Consider the following 23,443-nt stretch of genomic DNA (forward strand, 5'->3'; position numbering starts at 1 on the left):
CTTACTTTGTAAACAATTCCTTCAGAGCAAGCAATTAAACACAACACACCAAACTGCAAATGACTTGGCTAAATCTTTTATAGTTTCTGTTTTCCCAGTCCCTGCAGGGCCAGTAGCTGCTCCCCTAAGTTTAATTCAAGAGCACCCATCATACATAAGTAGCAGCGATCGTTTGCAGAGACAAAAATGTAAAATGTGGTTTCGTTAGTTATCTTATATCACTTTTCAGTGGATTATGGGTACATCACTTTGAATACTCTTTATAACTTATTACAGTGTAATTAACAGGTTAACTCTTAAGAAAATCACATATATATTATAATACTTTAACTTCTGATTTACAAACTAACAAAGAAAAATAAAATGCATTATATTAGTAACAAAAAATAAAGATTTTGGATTAATAATAATTTATTTCAATGTCATATCTGTTTTATCAATTGGTTATCTTTTTAGTTGTATGATATACCTGCCACTCATAATGCAAACCATTTATTTGCATACTTTTGATAAGACATGTTGCTCAGACTGGTTAAAAGTTTACATTTGGTGTCATATTACTTGATTAAAATTATTTAAAGGTGCATTTTCAACAAGTTGTAAGGCAAGTTAATTCAAAAACATACACACACACACAGACAGAAGACTATTATACACATTTAAATGTTGGTTAGAAAGGCCTGTTATTACAGAAGAACAAACAACCTAATCTGGACTTTTATTTTTTGATTTTAATTATGCTACAGTGTTTTGGCAGACTTAATATAAATAAGAAAGCATCTGGAGGAATGTATCTATTACTGATTCTGTAACAAAATTATATATCACAGTGAATGAGACCCTAAGGATGTACATTTGACTATAGTATCTAGCAAAGGGGGGACTGCATATTAAATAAGTATCTATATTTAGCACTTACAGTAAAGGAGAAGAAAAGCTAAACAAGATCCTTACAGTGAGTGGAGTGTTCCACCAGACAAGGAAAAGAACCAAGATATTCATAGCTATAATTATACTCATATATTGAAATCCTAACAATACAGTTATCAGCATACACATCCAAGTTGTATCTCAACTGTTTCAACCACTCGAAACTGTCATTCCTGGTAACCTCAAGAATATCCTCATGGATATTATTTAATTTTTTTTTACACATGTTATACCTGCTGAATCATTTAAATTACAAAACAATTTCAAAGGACAGAAGCTGGGAAGGCAGAACAAGCAACATTTTAGATGGATTATCCATATCCTAAGCTAAAAGAAATGGCCTTTAAAATCTGGAATCCTACACCAGTGTTTAATTTTTTGTACATGATACATACTGAATTGTTTAAATTACATTTTCAATACTCATAAAATATACCATGAAGTTTGCACAGCTAACTGTTTTTACTCTTTCTTAATATTTGTTTCAAGCATGCATTGCAAATTTAAAAGTATAATAGTTTTCAGTAATTTTATTTCATAATGTAAAAGGTTTTCTAAAATAGTAAGACTTTAATTTAGTCACGGCATTTGTTAAATTCTGTTATATAATCTATATTACTATTTTGTATGTTAAAAACTGAATCAAAAAAAGCTATATCACATTCAACAATTCAACCCTCAGTAATCCAATATTAATATACTAGTTTTAAAATAAATAATATTAATACTAAACAATTTTATTTTAAAGTAAGGTACATAATTTGATGTTAACAAAAATCATACACGTAATACTAATTTTTTTAATGACTTGAACAAATCAATACACAACAAAGTTCAGGCTTCAATAATATTTTTTGTTTCTCACATATGCTTAAGACAGCTAGAAAAATGTTCAAATTTGTATAAAAAGCCTACAAAACTATCTTAAATGATCAGGAATTTAAAGAAATGAAAAACTGTTTTTGAACAGTGGGTACGAGACTACAGATAATGGTGGAACAATAATGATATGTTCATTATCCCTTATTTTTATGTCCTGAATATTAGTTACATATTGATTACTGACTCCAAACATCACACAAATTTCAAGGAAACATCTCATCACATTTTTCATGATGCCTTAAACCTTGTGTACGACCACTACTTTAACCAACCAAATCTTTGTAAAAGATTTATAAAATGCTTTATATACACACAAGGTTATTGACAAATAAAATACATTTTCCACAGGTGTGATTCAAGATTTTTATGAATATGTGTACATGGAGTTAGGATAAAATTGTCTTCTGTTGAAAATCTGTCATTCTATTAATTATGAAAACTTCTGACAATAATAATGTATCTTGTTAAACTATGTTCTAAAGTAAATAAACCAGCTTGTGTGGAGTTATGATTAAAAAGGGACAATTATTTCAAGCACTGAATACAACTGCAATACACGAGTATACTGAACATTTGTATACATGTTTGACTTGTTTTAATACATTATTTTAAAACAAGTAGAGTTCGTGCTGTTTGTTTACTGTTGAAAGTTATTGCCTACTGTAAATAATCTGGCCCACATACATAAAAACCTGACATTAGAGCACTTTTCCAATACATGAGAAATCTTGAGTCCAACTCTGAGCTTTGTTTGTTTGTTTAGAATTTCACACAAAGCTATTCAAGGACTATATGTGCTAGCCGTCCCTAATTTAACAGTGTAAGACATGAAGGAAGGCAGCCAGTCATCACCACCCACTGCCAACTCTTGGGCTACTCTTTTACCAACGAATAGTAGCATGTTTGGTGCAACCAGGATTCGAACCTGTGACCCTCAGATTACGAGTCGAATGCCTTAACATAGTTGGTTATGCCGGGCCCCAACTCTGAGCTAAAGAAATACAAAAAAAAACTTGGATTATCACAGCCTTTTAATGTGCTGACAACCCCATTTATGTCAAGAAGTTTGGTCACCTCTTATAACCTTGTCTTTAATACATTCTTTAGTCCTATAAATAATGTTATGTTCTACCATGTGCATAAATCTTTGCTTTTCCCATAGCTTAACACTTTCATTATACAAGGACTCAATATCAGCTTTTATCACACTCAATGGTTCATTGTTTCACTTAAATATTTAGCTTTATGGGCAAGATAATCAAGTAAAACGTCCAACAATTTTTTATAGTTATTGGTTGGTGATTCATTACTGATTAATAAAAACTTATTGTTCTGGATATTTTCCAATGTTCTATTCTCCAGTTTTTTTTTATATTCCATATTTCATCTTATACAAGGCAGCAGTACAAAATATTAAATGTATTTGATGAAGCAACTTGAAGTTAGATGTTAAAACTTTCAACACATACATCAAAACTGGAACAGCTGTAAATAGTTGTGAACTGTTTGGAAAGTACCTTAAATAGCACACACTGAAAAAACTATGATAATTAGGTTTTCTGGTTAGATTACACACGAACTGTTAAGTGATATGTTAATAATTATTGATAGGTTAATATGACACAATATAAAATACAGTATGTATATATATTATTCATATATATTATACTGCAACATATTCTTTACTGCCTGATGAAGGGAATCAGCCTAAAACACTGAAACCCTAGAAAAACAACAACTAGTGGAACAACACTCATTCAAGCAAATAAATCACAACACAATAGTCCTACAACCAAACAGTATACCATCACCTAATCATTCATTTGTTCACCTTTAGCTAAAAAAAGTATTTGTTTTTGTCTGCATTCTCACAAAATCTTCTATCTTCTTTGTGTTCTGGCTAATCAATTACTTAACATCACAATATGCTGTTGCTAATCAGTGGCAGGGCAAATAGGATTACAGACTGCATCTACAAAAAGAGTGAGTGAAAGTTTGAAAGAGGTTATAATGTAATGCTTCAAAGTAGCAGCTCTACTAAGCCAACGTACAGCAGAGAAGTACAAAACATCTGAATACTCACTGTCCAGCTCATCTAAAAAAAAGTTTTAAATTGTCGATGATTTAATCCTCGTGTTCGAATATAATTTACGCATTGGACGACATTTTTCATGACTTCTGCAAAATCCAGAACTTTGGTGCACAAGCTCTCTTGGTGAATAATGCAATGGCTTACAACTACGTCTTGTGCTCCAATTGCAGTTAGAAATTTCTTGGTGAATCCATTTGTCCTACCTGTCATGGAAGGAGCACCATCTGTTGTAACACCAAATAATTTATAAGGATTCAGTTCAAACTTTTCTACAACCTTAAGCACTTGTTCACAAATATCCTGTCCTGTGGTTGTGGAGGAAAGGCTTGCCATATCTAAAAACTCTTGAAAACATCAAAGCCTGCAGTAACAGCTCTGATGAAAATGACAAGTTGGGATGTGTCATTGATATCAGTGCTTTCATCAAAAGCCAGACTGAAAGCTTCACGCAATTCAATCTCTCTTTCAAAGTTTCTTTGATGTCCTCTGAAAGATCTTTTGTCCCTGCGTGAGACAGTAAAGCGGAAAGGCTAGTTTGCTCCACCAAATATTTTTTCTCTGGACATGCATATTCTGTGAATATTGTTAAACAATTTTAATAAATTCTCCATCACTGAAAGGCTTTCCCTTTTCTGCCATACATTCACAAAGCTTAAAACTCAGTTTGTCACCAGTTCTGAATTTTTCTTGAAAGTGGTAAAAACACCTTGTTGCTTTTCAATGGATGTTTTAAATGTTCAATTTTGTCCTTTCGTGCCTGACCAACAATTTCATCAAACTGGGAGGTGTGCTTAGTTGCGTAATGTCGCTTAATATTGTACTCTTTCATGACTGCAATTGTAGTTTGACAGACAGGCAGACAACACCTTGATTATGTGGGACAACAAGATATTTTGTGCACCATTCACTGTTGAATAACCTTCCCTCATCATCAATTTTTCGTTTCTTAACTGCTGACATTTTACTAGCCCTGAAATCAAAACAAAAAATTATTCTCACGAAAATAGCAAAGTAGAAAAAAACATAGAATTTATTTACACATGGAACCTCTTATGGACAGAAACACATGTTTCTAAATTGGCATCCGATCATAGCCTTCCGGTACTTAAATTAATTGAGAATAGCAAAATACAGTGTGACCTCGCCTATTCGCGGTTCGCCATTCAGAGACTGAAAGGGCTTTTCGAGGAGATTTCTGTTGTATTTACTCAATCAAGCCGTTTTTATCAATTGTCGTCTTCACCAAACAAGATTGGACTGCTATTGGCTGACTGCCTCAGCTTCCCCAACAACGCAAACGGCAAAGCACAGCCCGGTAACGCACGGTACAATTTAGTGAAATACATAACAGTATGCAATATTGCTACATTATTACTGCATCAATGAGTATAAGTATCATTAGTGTTTGGGAAGCATTTCATATAGTATATAATCGCATACATATACGTTTTAAAACTGCATCCAATATTCGCGGTTTTTCGCTATTCGCGGGAGGGTAAAGAACGTAACCCCCGCGAATAACGAGATCACACTGTACATAGAATCAGATGCATCTGAAAGCAAAAATTTTAATAAATTCAGTAAAGTCACAACAATATGCTAACAATAATCAATTTACCTTCAATCTCTTGTAGTAACTGTAAAAGGTAATAAAAGTTTCACCAATAATGAATGACGGACAGCAGAGGTTAGGGAAAATTGTCGCCAGTGGGCGAAGGCGAGGTTCAGGACATGACGTTGAGTCGTAGACAATAGTGCTAGTGCACGTCACCTATTCATGCCCTAAGGAGGCCGACCAATCGAATTCGGCCTGCTCCTCTCTAGCAAAGATAATTTTAGAAGTTTGTCGAGTCGAAGCCTGGGAATCCCGTAGGATCGATGCTTTTAAAAATATTCCATTTGCGTTGGATTACAGATCAGGCCACATGGTTAGATTACAACAACTAGGGCCACACTAAATGGCTTGGCGGGCCGGGTTGTGGCCCGCGGGCCGCCTGTTGCACACCCCTGGTCTAGAGAATAAAGAGAATGTGAAAGTTTTTCCCAGTCCAGCTCTTCAATCTTTGCAGATGTGATCCTTACTGTATGGGATCATACATTATTCTGGTATAACACAATACCTTTACAAATGATAAAAGCAGGCCTCTTTTCTTTCAATGCAACATTCAAGTGCTCTAACTGTTAACAATAGAGGTCTGGTGTAAATGCTACATTGAGTGGCAGCAACTCAAAGTGAATCACACCAACAATATCCCACCAAATGTTTAACAAGATTTTCCTATTTTGGGTTGTGCCTTAACTATTTTATTTGTACTGAGCCATTGTCTGTAGCACTTAACATTTTTATAAAATATCCATTTTTTCATCTCCACTCACTATTCTACCCAAAAAAAAAGGTGAGTTACATTCACAAGAGTGCAGTGCAGAAAAGTGCAAATAGCCACTCTTGCTCCAAGATTGGCTTCTGTCAAATCATGAGGGACCCATTTTCCAAGTTTTAACACCTCCTATAAACACCTTGAATGTTATGGGTAGTTTCTGCTTCACTACTGCCTTTTTCAAACTCATAAAGCATTACATATCTAAAGTGCTCCCCAGACACATCCATCTTCATAAGTGTTTATTTGATTAATGATATGAAAAAGTGGAGTTGGGTTAGTTTCTTTTATTTGTTTGAATATTTTTATACATGTTCTACAACATAGTTAGTCATTAAAGCCTTCTACAAAGACAGAAATGATTATGCACTTTCCGTATTAAATTTTTGGACATTATTTATAGAATAACCTGGTATATGCTGCACCTCTTGCTATTTGTCATTTACTTATACCTTTCTTGTTCTACACTAACCATTGATGTTAAGACACATTAGTGCACAAATAAAATGCTAATAATGATGAAACACATTACAAGCATGGAATAGTGGTTATGCTATTTATGTAAACCATACCCAACTTTAGATTTCATGGTGATATACATTTTGTTATGAATAAGTTAACATTAATACACCAATAATAAAGAATAAAGTAAACATTGAACTTATTTATTATGGTGGAGATGAGAAGAGAAAAAAATCATATTTGCTGGTTTGTTAAGTGTTTACCCAAATTTGATAAATGATGCTGTAAAAATAGTAGTGTATTGCATAAATAAATATGAGAATGCAGGCTATAAAGTTTCAATTCTAAGATACAATAGACTAAGCAGAAATACCAATACTTGTGTAGCTGATTAACCTCACATGAACTATCACAACTCACACACACACCAAACAACTGTAAAATTGATATTGCTTATGCTATGTTTAACTGTTTAATGTTTTTCTGAGAAATTAAAATATCAAAGTGTCTGATTCTAGAAACTAAAACATTCAAATTTCACGTATGGACACTTTTATTCAAGTTTTTTATACTGCAACATTTTCATTACTACCATTTTTACTATAATTGTGAGCATTCTCTTCTCTAAAATTTAAAACCTGAAGATCTCTTTGGTATTGTTTATATTGGGACGCCTGTCCTGTTATCTGTTCTAACCTCACAGCCAAGGAAGAAAGTAAGTCTGTAACTTTCTGTGGATCAGAGTTCACGTCCACAAGAAATGACTCCTAAAATATATACATTCCACAAAAATAACTACAATGTTTTTGAAAACAATTGTTTTTATTTTATTTTGTTAAAAACAACAAAGAAAATTATAATACTTCAAGAACTTATTTTGCCAATGACTCTTACATTTTCAAAACTATCACACATACTAACATAAAACTATCTTTAGGCAGCCAACACACACACTTCCACTCTTTCCCTTTGACACAGATAGAGATATTATGAAAATGATTGATATATAATATAAGAAACACCAAGAAGGTGTTTGATGATATTATAGCCATAATATTTCATTTTTAAAACCTAATAATTAAAAACAGACATTTTTACATTAAAAATCATCTTGAGTTCTACAACATATGACATGAAGAATGTGTGAATTTGAATGTCATATTCTGGGTTACTCAATAAAAAAATTTAAAAAGTGACATTTTTGTCAAACATATTTCATTTGTTCATTGTAATAATAACATTTGTATCATCCAAAGCATGCTTATTAGATGAAGGACATATAACAGTATAAAAGCAGTAACATAGCATGTAAGAGAAGAACAGCCCTTACTGTGATGGAAAGATGAATGTTTGTGCTTGATATCTGTTTAACTATGTATATTGTTTTAGTACTTTCTGTTTATCAAGCAAATAGAACTGACAAATCTCGAGAATATTTTTGATGTTTACCTTCACACAAGATAATACTAAGAGAATTGAAAAGACTTTCTGTACATGTAATATTTACTTTTTGACTTGTCTTACTAAGTAAAAAACATCTGCACAAATTTATTTCTCCTGGTTTTTATTTCAGATATCCATGCAAAGCTACAAAACAATTATCTGCACTAACTTTCTCTAATGTTTAAATTGAAAAACTAGAGGGAAAGCAGCTAGTCAACAGCATTCATTTTTAACCTTTGGGCTACAACTAAGTAATAGGAATTGACTGTCGCTTATGGTGCACCACTAACCATACTGTGTAGAGCATGCACAACTTTGTAACAATGCCTGACCCTTCTTACCTCAACATCTCTTTTTAACTCTTTCACCTCTTGCTTAAGTTCATCAATATCCTTAACAAGTGATGTGTTGAAATTTGTTATACATGTCTGTCTTTCTGATGATTCATGTTTGATAGTTTTCTGCAAGTGACAGAGCAAACCACCTGAAGCCTATAAAAAAAAACATGAACAACATCCTAAGTTAGATTACAAACACACATCAATCCTGAAATAACAAATCTTACTCTAAAGGATAACATATAGTTTTTAATTATGCTTTCTTTCTTTTATTTTTGGTTGTTCCTTTTTACTTACCATACAGATTGAGTATTCTTACATTGTAAAATAATTATTGCTCCAATGAGGCAGTCTTCTGTTACAGGACACGACATTAAAAAATCAAGTAAATACGTTGGATATACAAGATTGTTTAGTTTAAGAGTTATTATTTAACTTCCTTAGTGATTTAATAATTAATGATTATTTAATTTCCATAAGAAAAGTGTTAAAAGCAATTATTTTAAAAGTTATGCCTTGTTTCCTTACTTTTTGTGCTCCATTCCTACTTCCTAATTTTTTCCTTTGAATTTTTTTGACGTTTAAATAGAATTAGTCACTAATAAAACCCAACTCATATCTATAGTTGGATTAAAGTTCACAGTAAAACACAAAGAATAAGCAGAACAATGACCATGCCAACTTTTTTAGATTGCACCATGTCAAGAACCACCAAGTACTGAAATGTTATTCATTCCTAATTTGTTCCCTTACTTTATTGGTGATCTCATTTCTACCTCCTAATCTTTTTATTTGAAACTTTTTATATTTCTCTTGTAGCATTTTTTGTACTAAGTCTCAAGAGTGATTGAGCCCTAGGCCTATCCTTCTTGTAACTTTTTCATGACAATCTCTCAACATTTCCTAGCTTTTGCTGTTATCTTTGATATAGGTTTTCTTCCATCTGGCTCAAGTGACATACTTCTTTTTGGCTGGATGAATGGTTAAGGTTTGTTTAACATACTCAGCATTGCTCTTTCTAACCTTATTTCTATTCTCACATGAATGCTCTCTTCACTGGGACAAAAACGTTTTAAGGTTATCAACATAAGATTTTCTCTTTTTCTTTCACTTTGTTTTCTTAAAGGCATATATTAAAAAATGCAGTTTCAATTATTATGTACAATTTCAGATGTCAAGAGATCACAGTCAGTTTGAAGACAAAGCAAACGTAAATTATACAAGTTATCCTTTTTCTTTTCAGTCAAGAATACTCAAGCAAAGCTTTGTCAGAATTCAGAAGTGGTGGTATGCATATTAATGTGAGAGACTCATGTATTAGGCTCCTACTTCTCTGATGGAACTGCTTCGTTCAACACAGAACCTTTAAGTCAGATGTATAGAAATTAAAACTTTATTTTCAAAAACTAGATCACAGTTAATGCTTGATGATAATCAAAACCAATATCACACAATTTTTTTTCATAAGAAACAATACAGTATTTCTGTTATAAATGAAAGATAATATTCTAACACCTCCATAAACATGAGACTTCAAAGTGCATATTTTCTTTAGATATAGATCTAACAGTCTTTTACTAATTTATTCATATCCCAGTGGAAAATTGTAACAATTTCATTAAGATACTGACATGAAACTTCATAAAAATAAATACTGAGGTTAAGGTTAATCAGTATTTAACTGAATGTATCAGTATGGAGTCTTATCAAATTGCATACTGAGCTTAAAAGAAATGCATCAACTTAACTAATGTGCTAATACAGCGTTTATAAAAGTACACATGTGGCTTATAAGACAAATAATAATCAACCTCACTGAATATCCAGCAATATCCTCAGGTGGAACTGGTACACTGTATGAGTCCATTCAATCATACAACTCTCTCGTCACATTTATGCCTGCTTCCATATCTTCTATCTGTTACAATTTTAATATCCAAAGCTTATTATTCTTCTTACAGACAGAGTTTTAAATCATGTATGTAATCATGATGATGATGTAACAATACTTTAAGTTACTTTTTATATATATAATAAATGTTTCTTTTAGCACAAAGACATAGAATGGGCTATCTGTTCACTGTTTGATTTCCCATAGTAATATAGTATAAAATAAGTGAGATTCCCCACTAATTCATTTATTTGTATTGTGATGCATTTTGTAACTTAATTACATATATATGTGTAAATGAAATGCAGTAGTAAAGTCAAATTAATGAACTTATATATACAATCTTAGTGAATTAACATATTGGACCACATGCAAAGTTATATAAATTAAACTGAAAAAGTTTGAAAATAATACTGCTATTTTTTGTAACTATTATAATGTACCAGTTGCTTCCAAAAATTCTGTTAACCTTATTATAAACTAATATTGTGGGTGAACAATAAAATATTGTATATAATTACGTATTTGTAGATCAGCTTGTGTGTGTGTCATCTGACAACAGAATATCCTTCCTTTTATTCAGAGCATATGCTTTTCCAATTGTCACCAAACTATGGAAATTATTTTTCATTTTCAAATGCATTTTGAAACAAACTTATCTACATAAGAAAGCCTCGAGTTGAGACGAGTGTTTTGTTTTTAAAATTCCTGTAATTATCTTTTCAGGTGGAAATAATAGCTTGGTTTGGTGTTTATATTATAAGAACCATTTTTAACACCAGAAGAAATGCTGGATGTGGTTTATCTATTGTTATACTGTTTATGCACAATATGTTCACAGACCAAGCATTACAGTCTCATCCTGTCACAGGTGGCTTGGCAAAAGACACAGGCTGCCAAGAAGAAATGGCATTATCTTTGTTTGAACCAGCAGTTGAGGCTATAGTTGATAAGTTATTCTATATGCAGGCATTGTAAATGTGGATTGCAATAATTTTATTCTCTTGAAAACCTAAAGTGTGTGTATTCAAATTCAGATACAATTTACTACTGCTAATGCACCCCAGTGGCACTGCAGTATGTCTGTGAACTCACACTGCTAAAAACTGGGTTTTGATACCCGTGGTGGGCAGAACAAAAATAGCCCAATGTGTAGCTTTGTGCTTAATTCTAAACAAAGAAATGGTTATTGTTAACTTTAACTTCAAAAACTGGTTTGAAATATTTAATTTAGAATGTCCATGATTACAGGTTCTGATTTTCTCAACATTATGAAATAATTATTTGTGTGTCTGAACCAGCTTTACATTTTGAAAAAAACTGTATTAATCAAAGGAAAATAACATGCCTGAAAGGATGATTCCAGTTCTCTAATAAAAGCCAGCAGAACAAAGTTAAGCAAATAAGGGTTGAAAACAGAAAACAAAGGAGCTCAAGGTGTCTACAAGTTCTGTAAACATGGCTGTATTATTTATGAAACTTTCATAAAATTCATCTGAGAATAAAACTGAATACATATTAGGTAATCATTATCTAATACTTATCATAGAATAAATGTTCACTACAACCTAATCCACATTCAGGCACAACCAAACTGATTACATCCTTAACTACTTTACTGTAAATTTTGAAAAATTGCAATGCAGCATTAACTGGAAAACAACTCATTTTTATATCAAACAAAATTTTATAATTTCTTGCTGATGTGGCAAATTCTAGGTTTGATATTTTTCTGGCTAGATTCTTGGCAACAATATCTAAAAATTATCCAAATTGCATACTGATTCACAATATAATTACTGCCAGATTTTCTATTAATGTTCAGGGCATCCATTTTGAAATTCAAAGTTGATACCATTTGCATGGAAATGAAAAATAACAATTAACGTCGACATATATGTCACCACAATTTATGGACAAGAACCTGTCACACACATAATGAAATACTGATTTGTTAAGCTTTACTAACTAGACATGTCAAATATGACATCTGTTTAATGCATCCCTGAGAACACTGTGGTTTTATTGACAAGATTTGTTGCTAGCATTATTTCCATGTCAATAAAAGTTTTATCTATAGTAAAATGATTCTTACAGAATGTAGTATTTGTTGTAAAATTATTTAAGAATTGATTCAGTGATCAAGTAACATTAGGCTTTCTAATTACAGATAATCTAAGGGTCATATAATATAATTTATGATGATGAGAAACCCACTTGAAGTAAAAAATGTATTCTCAAGACAGCTGGTATAGGTATTAACACTTTTGTTAAAATAAAGTAGAGAATAATATTTCTAGTGTAGTTGCAAACTCTCTTTGTTAACCTGAAAATGGCCTGAGAAGGTCAAAACATTGTTCTGTACTATATTTTAATTAAATTTTCAATACCCATACCAGCCATCTTGAGAATACATGTCAAGTAATCCTTGTAAAAAGCCCCTATAAAACATATAATAAAGACAGAGAAAAGTGTTAATATCAAGGTCTGATTGAAATGCCAGGGTGACAAAATTATAAGTAGTGTGACAGTGACTCAGATTTTTAATGGCAATCACCACAAAAGAACCATAGAGGCTCATAAAATCAGTGTTAAAGTACTGTTTTAACTCTACTTCAAAGTGTTTTTGATGACTGACAAGCTCTTAAACAGTCACATGAGACCAGTGTAGTACAGCTGAAAATTGCATGTAATAATAATAAAAGACATGGGAAAAGAACAGACATTCATGACTGAGCTGGAATCCTTGAATATAGAAGCCCAATTTAAAGGACTCATTTAGCCTGCATTTGTCAACACAGATGACTGACAAAAGTTGAGTGAAATAGGACTTGATGACTGCTACAACAAGAATATCTTAGTGAACAATGAATAATTTCACATGCATAAAAAAACACTGTACTATAATAAACACATGTTATTAAAATAAATGTATAATGGTAAACCTGTTACACCATCTAGGTTACCTGTGTTTAAATTTACATTTAAAGATCAATTATTATTTCTTACTACTAGTCACATCTAATTTGGGAATAGATTTAAGTGAAAACTGTTATTATTAACTGGGTGCCTTTTTCTTCCATGGTTTTGAAATTGATTTGATTTTATGTCCTTTGAGTTATAGGTTATTTGGATGGACTTCTATATTTCATACTGAAGGGTCTTTTATCTCTGGCTTTCCTTTATTGATTTTGCACCTTATTTTTTGTTTTATATTTTACATCAAAATTTTGTATATTTCTAGATTTACTATTTTTATTTACTTTGTAAATACTAAAAGTTCTATGTTATGTTCATTTGTTAGTATTGAATACTTTCTCTTAGTATGTTTACTTATGTGTCTTTTTGGCTACCCTTCATGACTTCCCAGATCTCTTTCCTTCCTCCTCAGGATTGTATCTCATCCATTTGTTTTGTTGAGTTTGTTCAAGATCCTCTATGCCCACTCAACAGGGATTTTACTCTCATTTATTTGTTTTATCCAAAAATATGGAATATTGGAAACTCATCAAAGATCTGTTTTGACTATATACCTATATGGAGACACCTCACTTCACCATGGAATTCTACCTCTCATTTTAGTGATTTTTTTCCTCAGAACTTTGAATGACCAAGTTCAGTTTGTTGGCCACCTATCTTCACATCTCAGTTGCCCCATTGTGTCATCGTTTTCTTTGGTTCATCCACAATAGTACTGTCTTACAGTTCTGGGCACTGCCATTTGGTCTTTCTTCAGCTCAGTTCATATTTTGTCAAGAAGTATGATCTTTTGCATGCCATTTTCACTAACTTAGCCTTCAGACTCACAATTACATGGTCAACTGGCTGCTACTACTAACTTTTTTGGGCCAAGTCAGCAACCCACATTTAATTATTTCTTCAAGAGTCTTCCAGTGCCACAGCCGTATGTTTGCAAACTTATAACACTAGAAACTGGGTTTTAATAACTGGCAGGCAAAGTACAGGTAGACAACTGTGTAGCTTTTTGCTTAACTTCAAGGCAAACAAACAAACTCCTTCAAGAAGCTGCTTGAGTTGGGTTTCTCATAAAGTTGGAGAAGTTCTTTACTACCCCCAGTAGAATGGGAAGTCAGGAAGGCTTTACCTTCTTCTCTCTCTGTGTGAGAGGTTTTATCTCTTTCAGGAATCCTTTGGTCAAGTGCACATGATTTTCCTTCACTGGATGCTTCTTGACCAGTAGGACTTCTCCCATAGTCTCATGGGTTTTATACACTTACCATCTGACCAAATTCCTCTACACAGTAACTTCCTATATATCAATTTATAAAATATATAATTTTCTATATATCAATATATAGAACAGTAATATAAATGCTTAAAGCTATATAAAGTGATAAAAAACCCTCTAACCCGAGCACTTTCAAAAGGTCACCCTTCAAATGTATTTAGAAAAATTACACATATTTTTGAAATTGTCAACAGCAGTGCTGTTCTTGAAGCAAATATAAAACTATAAATGTGTTAACAGGGTAAGTCAGATTACCTAATGTAAACAGGTTCATAATAACTTCTAGTTTCAGATTTAACAGAAATACAAACTTTTAGTTCATTAAGACCTACTGTTTTAAAGTTTATCATTTTACTTTTGTTTTAATGTTTAATCATGGATTACATATATATATACAGAGACACATTCTTGCATGGAGGAAATGTTATTAAACAGTGAATTAAAAGTTTTACTGAATAAAACAACTACATTAAAACTACCCTCAGAATTAGTTTTTAATTTTCTTTTGTCACCACTTTTTGTGTGTCTCTTGAACATTATATGTACACAACATTTTTTTCCAGATTTAACTTAAAAAGAGGCTCACTAAGTATTTGACATAATTTTTTTTTGATTTACCTGAAACAAGACAGCTGCCACCTAGTGGACATTAATAAATACAATGGATTCTTATTGGGTCTCTTCCTTTAATTGTGAAATCAATTTATTTTAAATATTCACAAAGGTATGGTAATTCTGATGATAGCTGTATATGAATAAAAAAACATTCTGTAAAAATTAAGAAAACTCAATTGAAATTCATAAGAAATAAATAAAACTACAAAGATACACCTTAAGCCATGACACAACAACAGAAATTTTCAATGTATTGTTTCTGTTTTATTAGAAGTAGAAATACTAAAATAAAATCTCTTATAATCAAAGTTTGTTGCCATATTTTAGAGGCTTACAGAAGAATAATGATACAGAAATTATAAAGCAGACACTGAAATTAACACTTCAATAACTGGTTTTGTATATTTAACATAAGCTTGTAACCACCATGTAACTATGAATGTATATGCACCATAACGATGATAGTACCTTATGTGATTTCAAAAAACTTGGTATACAGTAAACAAGTATTTTGCAAACAAACAATTAAAATCTTCAGTTGAGGAATTTCATTAAAACTTTGTCCATAAATATAAGGAGTAAGATGGTGGGTTAATGGTGCAAATGTAAAGTGATTTCCATGTCGAAATAAAAATACTTTTCTTTACCTAAAACTTTTGAAACTTTATTTGCATAATCACTAACTTTTTCTAAATATATGTAACTTTTTTTCAGAAAAACTTTGCAATGTTTTTCTTGTTTTATCTACCATAACATATCATGGGTTGGTGAACTTAAACTTACCTTGTTACCACCATATAAAATTACGAAATAAATATAAATTACCCTTTTTTATTCTAGAATGATATAAAGTTGTAACAAGGTACTAGAACTGTTTATTTTAAATACCTTATAGCTTGTAACAGTACAGAGATGCTTATATTTTATTGTTTATTGTACCTTGAATGTTGTGTAACTAATAATTATACCACACAAGTTGTAAATCCCTGAACAGATATGCAATGAACATTAACATATCAAATTATATAAATATATGTTATATATACATGAGCTGCTCACAAACATACTCTGTTAAAAAGAATTTCTTGTATTCTTTACTTTATCATACAAGTTTCTATTTTTACATTTTACTTACTGTTATAATAATAAAGAAAAAACATTAAAAACATGAAATAAAGTACATGCCTTGGTCTTTTCTTCATTTTTTATTTTATTTGTCATAAAACGTTATATTTTTTACATATTAATAGCATTGATACAACAATTAATGCAAATAAGGACACAGAATAATAACACACAGAAAACACTGTCCTATAATTATCATAATTTTCTAGCTTTCTAACTGTATAATAATATCCTTAAAGAAATTCAGTTCAGCTCTACAAGTTCAAACGACAAAACAGATAGTGCTGTGAAAAGAAAACAACAAACTTCATCATTAGATAGATTAAAACTTTAGCTTTCTATTGGGTATCAATAATATTGTATGAAACATTAAAGAGAACTATTGGTATTTGTGAAAGATGGAATGCGATAGGTGGGTCTGATTATCTAGTTTGTGGTTTGTAGGAAAATAACAATGGGAGATATAAAAAGTATACTTTGTCTATATTATAATTAGAAGTCTGTGTGACATTTCCTATTTCTTGGAGGGGTGTTCAATAAATTAGAGAAGAGGAAGAACTTAGAGATCAAATGTAACACTTCTAATACCAGGAAAAATTTAGGATTTTATAATTATTTATTTTTAACAATAAGAACTTTAAACAAATACAATATTAAAATTGTGTTCACAAACTATGTTTTTATACCAAATTTATCTGTGTATATTGACAATAAAGTCTTTGATTTAAACTTTAAACATAACTCTGTAAAACATTGTGACATGCACACCTTAAGCAACAGGATGTCAAAGGGCTAACAAAGTAGATATCTTTATACACAATCACCACAAAAGTATTACATGTAAACAAGTTCTCCATGAGCATTCAATAATAATATTAGAAGGTAGACAATTTCCTTCAATTATCACAATTTTTCTTGTTTTCTAATTTTTGGTGGTCAGGAGGTAGGTCAAATTGACCAACATTGTATGAAGAAAATAACATAAAATATAAAGTTTTACTAAAAACAAACAATTGTATATAAGACAGAGCAAATAAAATTTGACATTTTTAGATGAAGGTTATTTTTAGTCTTAAGATGCAAATCACTTTCCACAGAAATTAGTGACAAAAGTACTCAATATATTCAAAGAAAAATTGTTTTTTACTTTATTAAAAACACTTCACTAAAAATATTTTTTTAAATGTGAAACACTTATAACATTCACTGAAAGTCTGTCATTTGTTTTAAAGATATGTATACTACATTAAAAGTCATTAGTATCAAAATTGTAAGTGAGTAAAGACAAAGATGTCATGTGAGCAGTCAAACAGACCCATGCTGAAACAGGTAAATCTATTCAAGTTCTCCATTTACAATATCCAAGGGAAAGCAACATTTTGTGTGTTAACCACTGACATGAAACTGGTTAAATGTCTGAACTATCAATTAGTGCACCATGACTCATGTATAATAAAAACCACAATCTAACATAGTCATTTACCAGAAGATTTTGCATGCAGTGTTCATGCATACAAAAATAATTAGGCTAAGGACCATATGGTAGGTTAAAAGAAACAGTTCCAATTAAAACATTTCATAAGGTATCAAATATAATACAAATAGATAGTATTTGTCTCACTCTACAGGGTGGCCTGTAAGTCCCTACCCATCCATACATCTTATGTATCCAGTATATCTGTGTGCTGTCCCTCATTCTCGCTGCATAATATTATGCGACACCATGTTTTATGACACATTTTCAAGTGTAAATGGGCTTACATCAGCCATATATCTCTGAAAAAAACAACAAAAATTTATAATACATGTGTAATTGAATATAACATAATAACATATGGATGGATAGGGACTTATGGGCCACCCTGTATATGGAAAATGTATTCATGAGGTACATATAGTAATTTATGTAACAGCTATTTAAAAACATTCTACAAAGACATCAAAGTCATGCTCATGTAATTGAACATGTATCCACTCATCCTATTGTCAATATAATAATAATCACAAAGAAATTAGAAGTTTTTATCCTATCAATTCTCCCAGATAATCTTATAAGCTTTCATAAGATCACTTCTTACTCTTCTTTACTCAGCATTTCACTGCATGCAACCTAAAATCTTGTTTTCCTTATGATTAACTAACATATATTGTCTAGAAGACCTTAGGAACATCAACAATTATGCCTCAATCTTACTTCTTGATTTTTTACAATGTCTTGAATGCAATATGAGGTCCAGAAATTTATTAACTGTGCCTTATTTTAGTTGTTTTATCCTCTGTTCTCTTAAACTCCTAGGTATGTTTTAGTATTGTATATAGAATCCAGGTTAACTGGGTTACAACTAAAATATTCCTGGTTGACCAAGTATGATAATGACTGAAAATGTCTGATGACCATTGCTGTCAGTGAACAAAGGTAATGAGGTGACCTTATTCACTGGACAAAGAATGCAAGTTGAAATTCTTGATATGAGCCTACTTTCTTTGTTCACACTTTTACTAAATGATCAAGAAGAAAGATGCACTACTTTGAAGAACTAAATATTTAGCATTACAGATATCAATCTTGAAGTAAAGAGGACTGGAAGGTTAAACACCAACCATCTAGGGGAAGAGGACTATTGTATTGTTTGAAATGGTAAGTGAGCTGCATCAGCTATTCCAATTTATCAGTGCAATAATGAATTTTAGTAGTCTGTTCTCTTTATTATACTTTTAAAATTAAACAATAAGTTATCCTATTGTAAACACTCTCAAACTCCTATATTTTGTTTTTCTTTACTTAATTTTTTACCTAGTGTTTTCCTTACATCATTACAATATGTACCTGATTTGCATGTTTGTTTGTTTTATTCTCTTTATCATTTAATACTGAAACGTACGCAAGTGAACTTACTATTTGTCTTTCCTACAAGAAAACATCTCTTAAACAGCAACTTCTATAACTTTTTAAGAAATAAAAATTCATCCAATGTTTTTAGGTAAAAATAAAATATCTGCTATTTCCAAACTATTTGGTTCAGAGACATCTCAAGAAATATTTCTAGAGGCAGAGGGTTAAAGTGAGAAGCAATGAATCTGCTATTACAGGTAAGTGCTTACAATCAGACCCGATCATTTTGGTCTGTTCTTTTATGTTCTTAACCCTACATTAGAATTTCACCCTGTATAAAATAGCTGCTCAAATAGGTACAGTAATCTGAAATTACATAAAGCCCATTATTTCAGTGGCATTTACTGTGTATGTATGGTAAGAACAATAAGTCTCTGTGATAACCTGCTGCTGATATTACGAGCAAGCGGCAACAGGTTAATCCCAATCACATTATGTTAGGGCTTATGGAATGTCATCAAGACTGCATAGATTTCTTTGAAGACCTGATTGAGAATTGCCATATTTTATATCCAAGAAATTGCTGTGGTAGTGACATTTTCCATTATTAAGCTACAAGGTTTTAAGTAAAGCTGCTGATAAACCTGGCAATTTTTATTAGAACTCATAATTAAGTGTTCTTTATAAGCACAATATAGGAGACCCAAAATTAATTTAGTGCATCACTTCTTAGATTGCAGCCTGAGCAAATATAATTATTGTCAGAAAACAACAAAATTATAAACCCTGTCATTTTGAAAATCCTTCAAAGGTAATGAGCACATTGTTTTTTGTAACTTACAAGAGGGTAAAATTGTAGATAATGGAAAAGTAATTAAAGTTTTAATGACATTACAAAATCTAAAAAAATTATCAAATGTTTATACCCTAGTATTTTAGTAGTATTAAAATGGATAAACAAATTCTTGCTTTTATGACCTTGATGTTATGCACATAAAACACTTTTACAGGGGCATAAAAACTGTGAGTGTTGAGTTCCTTTATATTTTTTCATGAGTGAAGATTTTTGAAGACAGTGATTGTATAGACTTATGAAAAGTTAACAAATGTTTGAAAACGTCTTGATATTACTATTTTTGACTACAATTTTCATGATAACAAAACATTGCATTTACATCTCAAAAGGTCCAAAATCAAATTCTATGACTACATGATGCACTAAACTCATACCTCACTGAATAACAAAATATACAACATGATTACTCCAGTTATGTTTTACCAGATAAGGAAGATCATCAACACCTAAAGGCTATAATTACCTTTTTTCAGGAAATAAAATTCACAATATAATCACCAAAGCAATGTAGTTAAACCCCACTATGTAATAAAGCATGTATCACAACTACTCAAAAACGTAGCTGATTATAACCATAAAAAAACATACATACCAGCACTGTTTGTACACTAAGTCCTGTCTAATCAGATAAAACATTGTACAGTGGCCTTGGAACACATTACTAAATTTTTTATATGTATGGAATTTTTCCATTGTCTTGTGACTCCTAAAAATAACCCTCAAAGCTGATAATGAAAACATATGGATATGAGCTGTCTCAGATATAATTTTTATTTCACCTTTAGGAGATTGTAGATTGACTAAATGTTATTATTTTACCTGAATAATAAATATAAAAAGGTTCAGTCATAAAAGTGACATATTCTGATAAAATATAGCAACTTTTAAATAGTTGTGTGAAACAAAATAAAGAAAAATTGCAAATATACTTTAAGAATATAATGTAACAAGCTAGAAACATAAAATCCCTCTGAATGCATTAATTAATATAAAAAACTACATGTACTTTGGACTTCAAAGGTTTATTATATGCATTAATGATCTAATGATTTCATTCATAAATAATTTCAACCAGACAATATGGTGAATGGATGGTGGATAATATTCTGTACACATTAGACAGAATGTGTTTGTTCTGTTATAGCAACGCAGCATCAGGGTCATCTACTGTGTCCACCAAGGGGAATCAAAGCCCTGATTTTAGCGTTGTAAATTCAAACACTTACCTCTGTCCTACTAGGGAACAGACAATGAACACTTGTATAACAGTTGTTATGGAGTGAATGCCTTTTCTAAGTTAGCATTCACAAACTTCATATTATAAAAACTGTTGTTATAACAAACTACTGACATCAATAGTATTCCAACCACTACTGTAGTTGTTGTATGCCAGGTAGCCTTATAAGCTGTTAAATGCAATGGTAGCCCACGTCAAGATCTTATATCAAGGTTAAAATAGCCTTCTTATTTACAAATTATAAACTTCTCTGAAAAAAAAAGATCCCAATTCTTTTAGCTTGTTTCACCACAGTCAAATACATTAGACTAGTGAAGGTTTTTCAATGTGTGTAAATAATCATACTTAAATAATTTTAAACCTTTACATCACCATTATTTTCCAATGGGATTCAAAACACATTTATATATGGTGTCTTTGTTGTTAACATTTTCAATAATTTTATCAAGATACAAATAATAGTTGATACTATGGAATAAAATCCAGAATATCATTTGATTAAGTAAGTGGTTCAAAAGTTGTATGAAGTTCAAAGTTAGAAAATTGAAAACAGATGTTTAATTTCAAAGAGAATGGCTGATATTTACCTGTAAAACAAGAGTATTTTGCAGTAAAAACAATATTTTATGGTTAAGAAAGCTCCCATACATACAAAGATACATTAACAAATCCACCATCATATCATATTATTTACAGTTTGCGGTCCGGGATGGCCAGGTGGGTTAAGGCATGCGACTTGTAATCTGAGGGTCTCGGAAGAGCAACGACTTAACACTACCTATTGCCAACCCTAGGTTAGTCTTTTACCAAACATGCTTGACCTTTCAGCCGTGGAGACGTTACAATGTGACGGTCTATCCAACTATACGTTGGTAAAAGAGTAGCTCAAGAGTTGGCGATGGGTGGTGATGACTAGCAACCTTCCTCTAGTCTTAAATTAGGGACAGCTGGCGCAGGTAGCCCTCGAGTAGCTTTGTGTGAAATTCAAAAACAAAACAATTTACAGTGGGAAAATAATTAAATGTTTAAAAACAATTACCTTTTAAAATTATGCAAGAGTGTACACGTTATCTTATATAATTATAGATAACTCAAATTGTAAAAATATTATGCTATAAATATTTTTAAAATTGTTTTACAAACTGCTATAGTTTATGACTGTATATATACATATATGGCCCGACATGGCCAAGCGTGTTAAGGTGTTCGACTCGTAATCCGAGGATCACGGGTTCGAATCCCGGTCACACCAAACACGCTCGCCCTCCCAGCCGTGGGGGCATTATAATGTCACAGTCAATAACACTATTCGTTGGTAAAGGAGTAGCCCAAGAGTTGGCGGTGGGTGGTGATGACTAGCTGCCTTCCCTCTAGTCTTACACTGCTAAATTAGGGACGGCTAGCGCAGATAGCCCTCGAGTAGTTTTACACGAAATTTAAAACAAACAAACAAATATATACGTATATAAAGTATATTCAGTACATGTGTATTTTTATCAAATCAACACTGAAATGGTGAAAATGTTTTTATATTAAATTTGTATAAAATACGCAAATATTTGAGATTTAAGTAATAACATTTTATTGTGAAAATTATATGTATTTTATCCAAAAATGTCACAAGCATAAGCAAAATAAGTAACTGAACAATTTAAGAACTTCATCAATATCAGACCCTTTGGCTTCCTATTAATGGCCAGTGATCCCAAAAGAATGTATATATATATATGTGTGTGTGTGAAATTGAATGCTTCAAATGAATATCCTTAATGAGTTGTGTTATATGCCACAACAGCAGTTTCTTTGGTACTACATTGTCAATCAAAGACTATAGCTTTAAGAACTAATATTTTATTCTTAATCTGGTAAATGTATTATTTATATTGCTAATACTCTTAAGGTTACGTTTTAGGACTTACCGTATTTTCCGCCTAATATGCCGAATATCTGGCCCTAAATTTTGGACCTGATTTTTGGGGGTCGGCTTATTGGCCGATCACTCCTTTCGGAAATTTCTTCTTCTTAGGAAATGTTTTTCTTTTGAAAATTACCATAGGCGGTAATTTTGTCCCATCAGCAAAGCACGTTAAAACTACAGTGAAACGTTGTTTC

The 23,443-nt window shown here is 31.5% G+C and overlaps 2 protein-coding genes across 7 annotated transcripts in view; one reads left to right on the plus strand and one right to left on the minus strand.

Moving 5' to 3' along the window:
- The window catches only part of LOC143238019 (cell adhesion molecule Dscam1-like), a 257,713-nt gene that overhangs the window by 179,527 nt on the left and 54,743 nt on the right, over positions 1-23,443 (plus strand). The window lies entirely within an intron of this gene.
- On the minus strand, positions 20-22,293 carry LOC143239620 (dynein axonemal heavy chain 6-like). 4 transcript variants are annotated; one of them, XM_076480907.1, is made up of 4 exons: positions 21,919-22,293; positions 18,027-18,181; positions 8,529-8,678; positions 6,855-7,511 (listed from the first exon to the last, which is right to left on the minus strand). In XM_076480907.1, the coding sequence occupies exons 2-4, from the start codon at positions 18,099-18,101 to the stop codon at positions 7,311-7,313; spliced, it is 426 nt and encodes a 141-aa protein (XP_076337022.1). In that variant the 5' UTR covers positions 18,102-18,181; positions 21,919-22,293; the 3' UTR covers positions 6,855-7,310. The 4 variants fall into 4 exon arrangements, with proteins under 4 accessions (XP_076337025.1, XP_076337022.1, XP_076337021.1 ...); XM_076480910.1 differs by lacking the exons at positions 6,855-7,511; positions 18,027-18,181 and adding an exon at positions 20-124; XM_076480906.1 differs by lacking the exon at positions 18,027-18,181.

The sequence above is a fragment of the Tachypleus tridentatus genome, chromosome 13, assembly GCF_004210375.1.
Source record: "Tachypleus tridentatus isolate NWPU-2018 chromosome 13, ASM421037v1, whole genome shotgun sequence".
NCBI classification, from domain to species: Eukaryota; Metazoa; Arthropoda; class Merostomata; order Xiphosura; family Limulidae; genus Tachypleus; species Tachypleus tridentatus.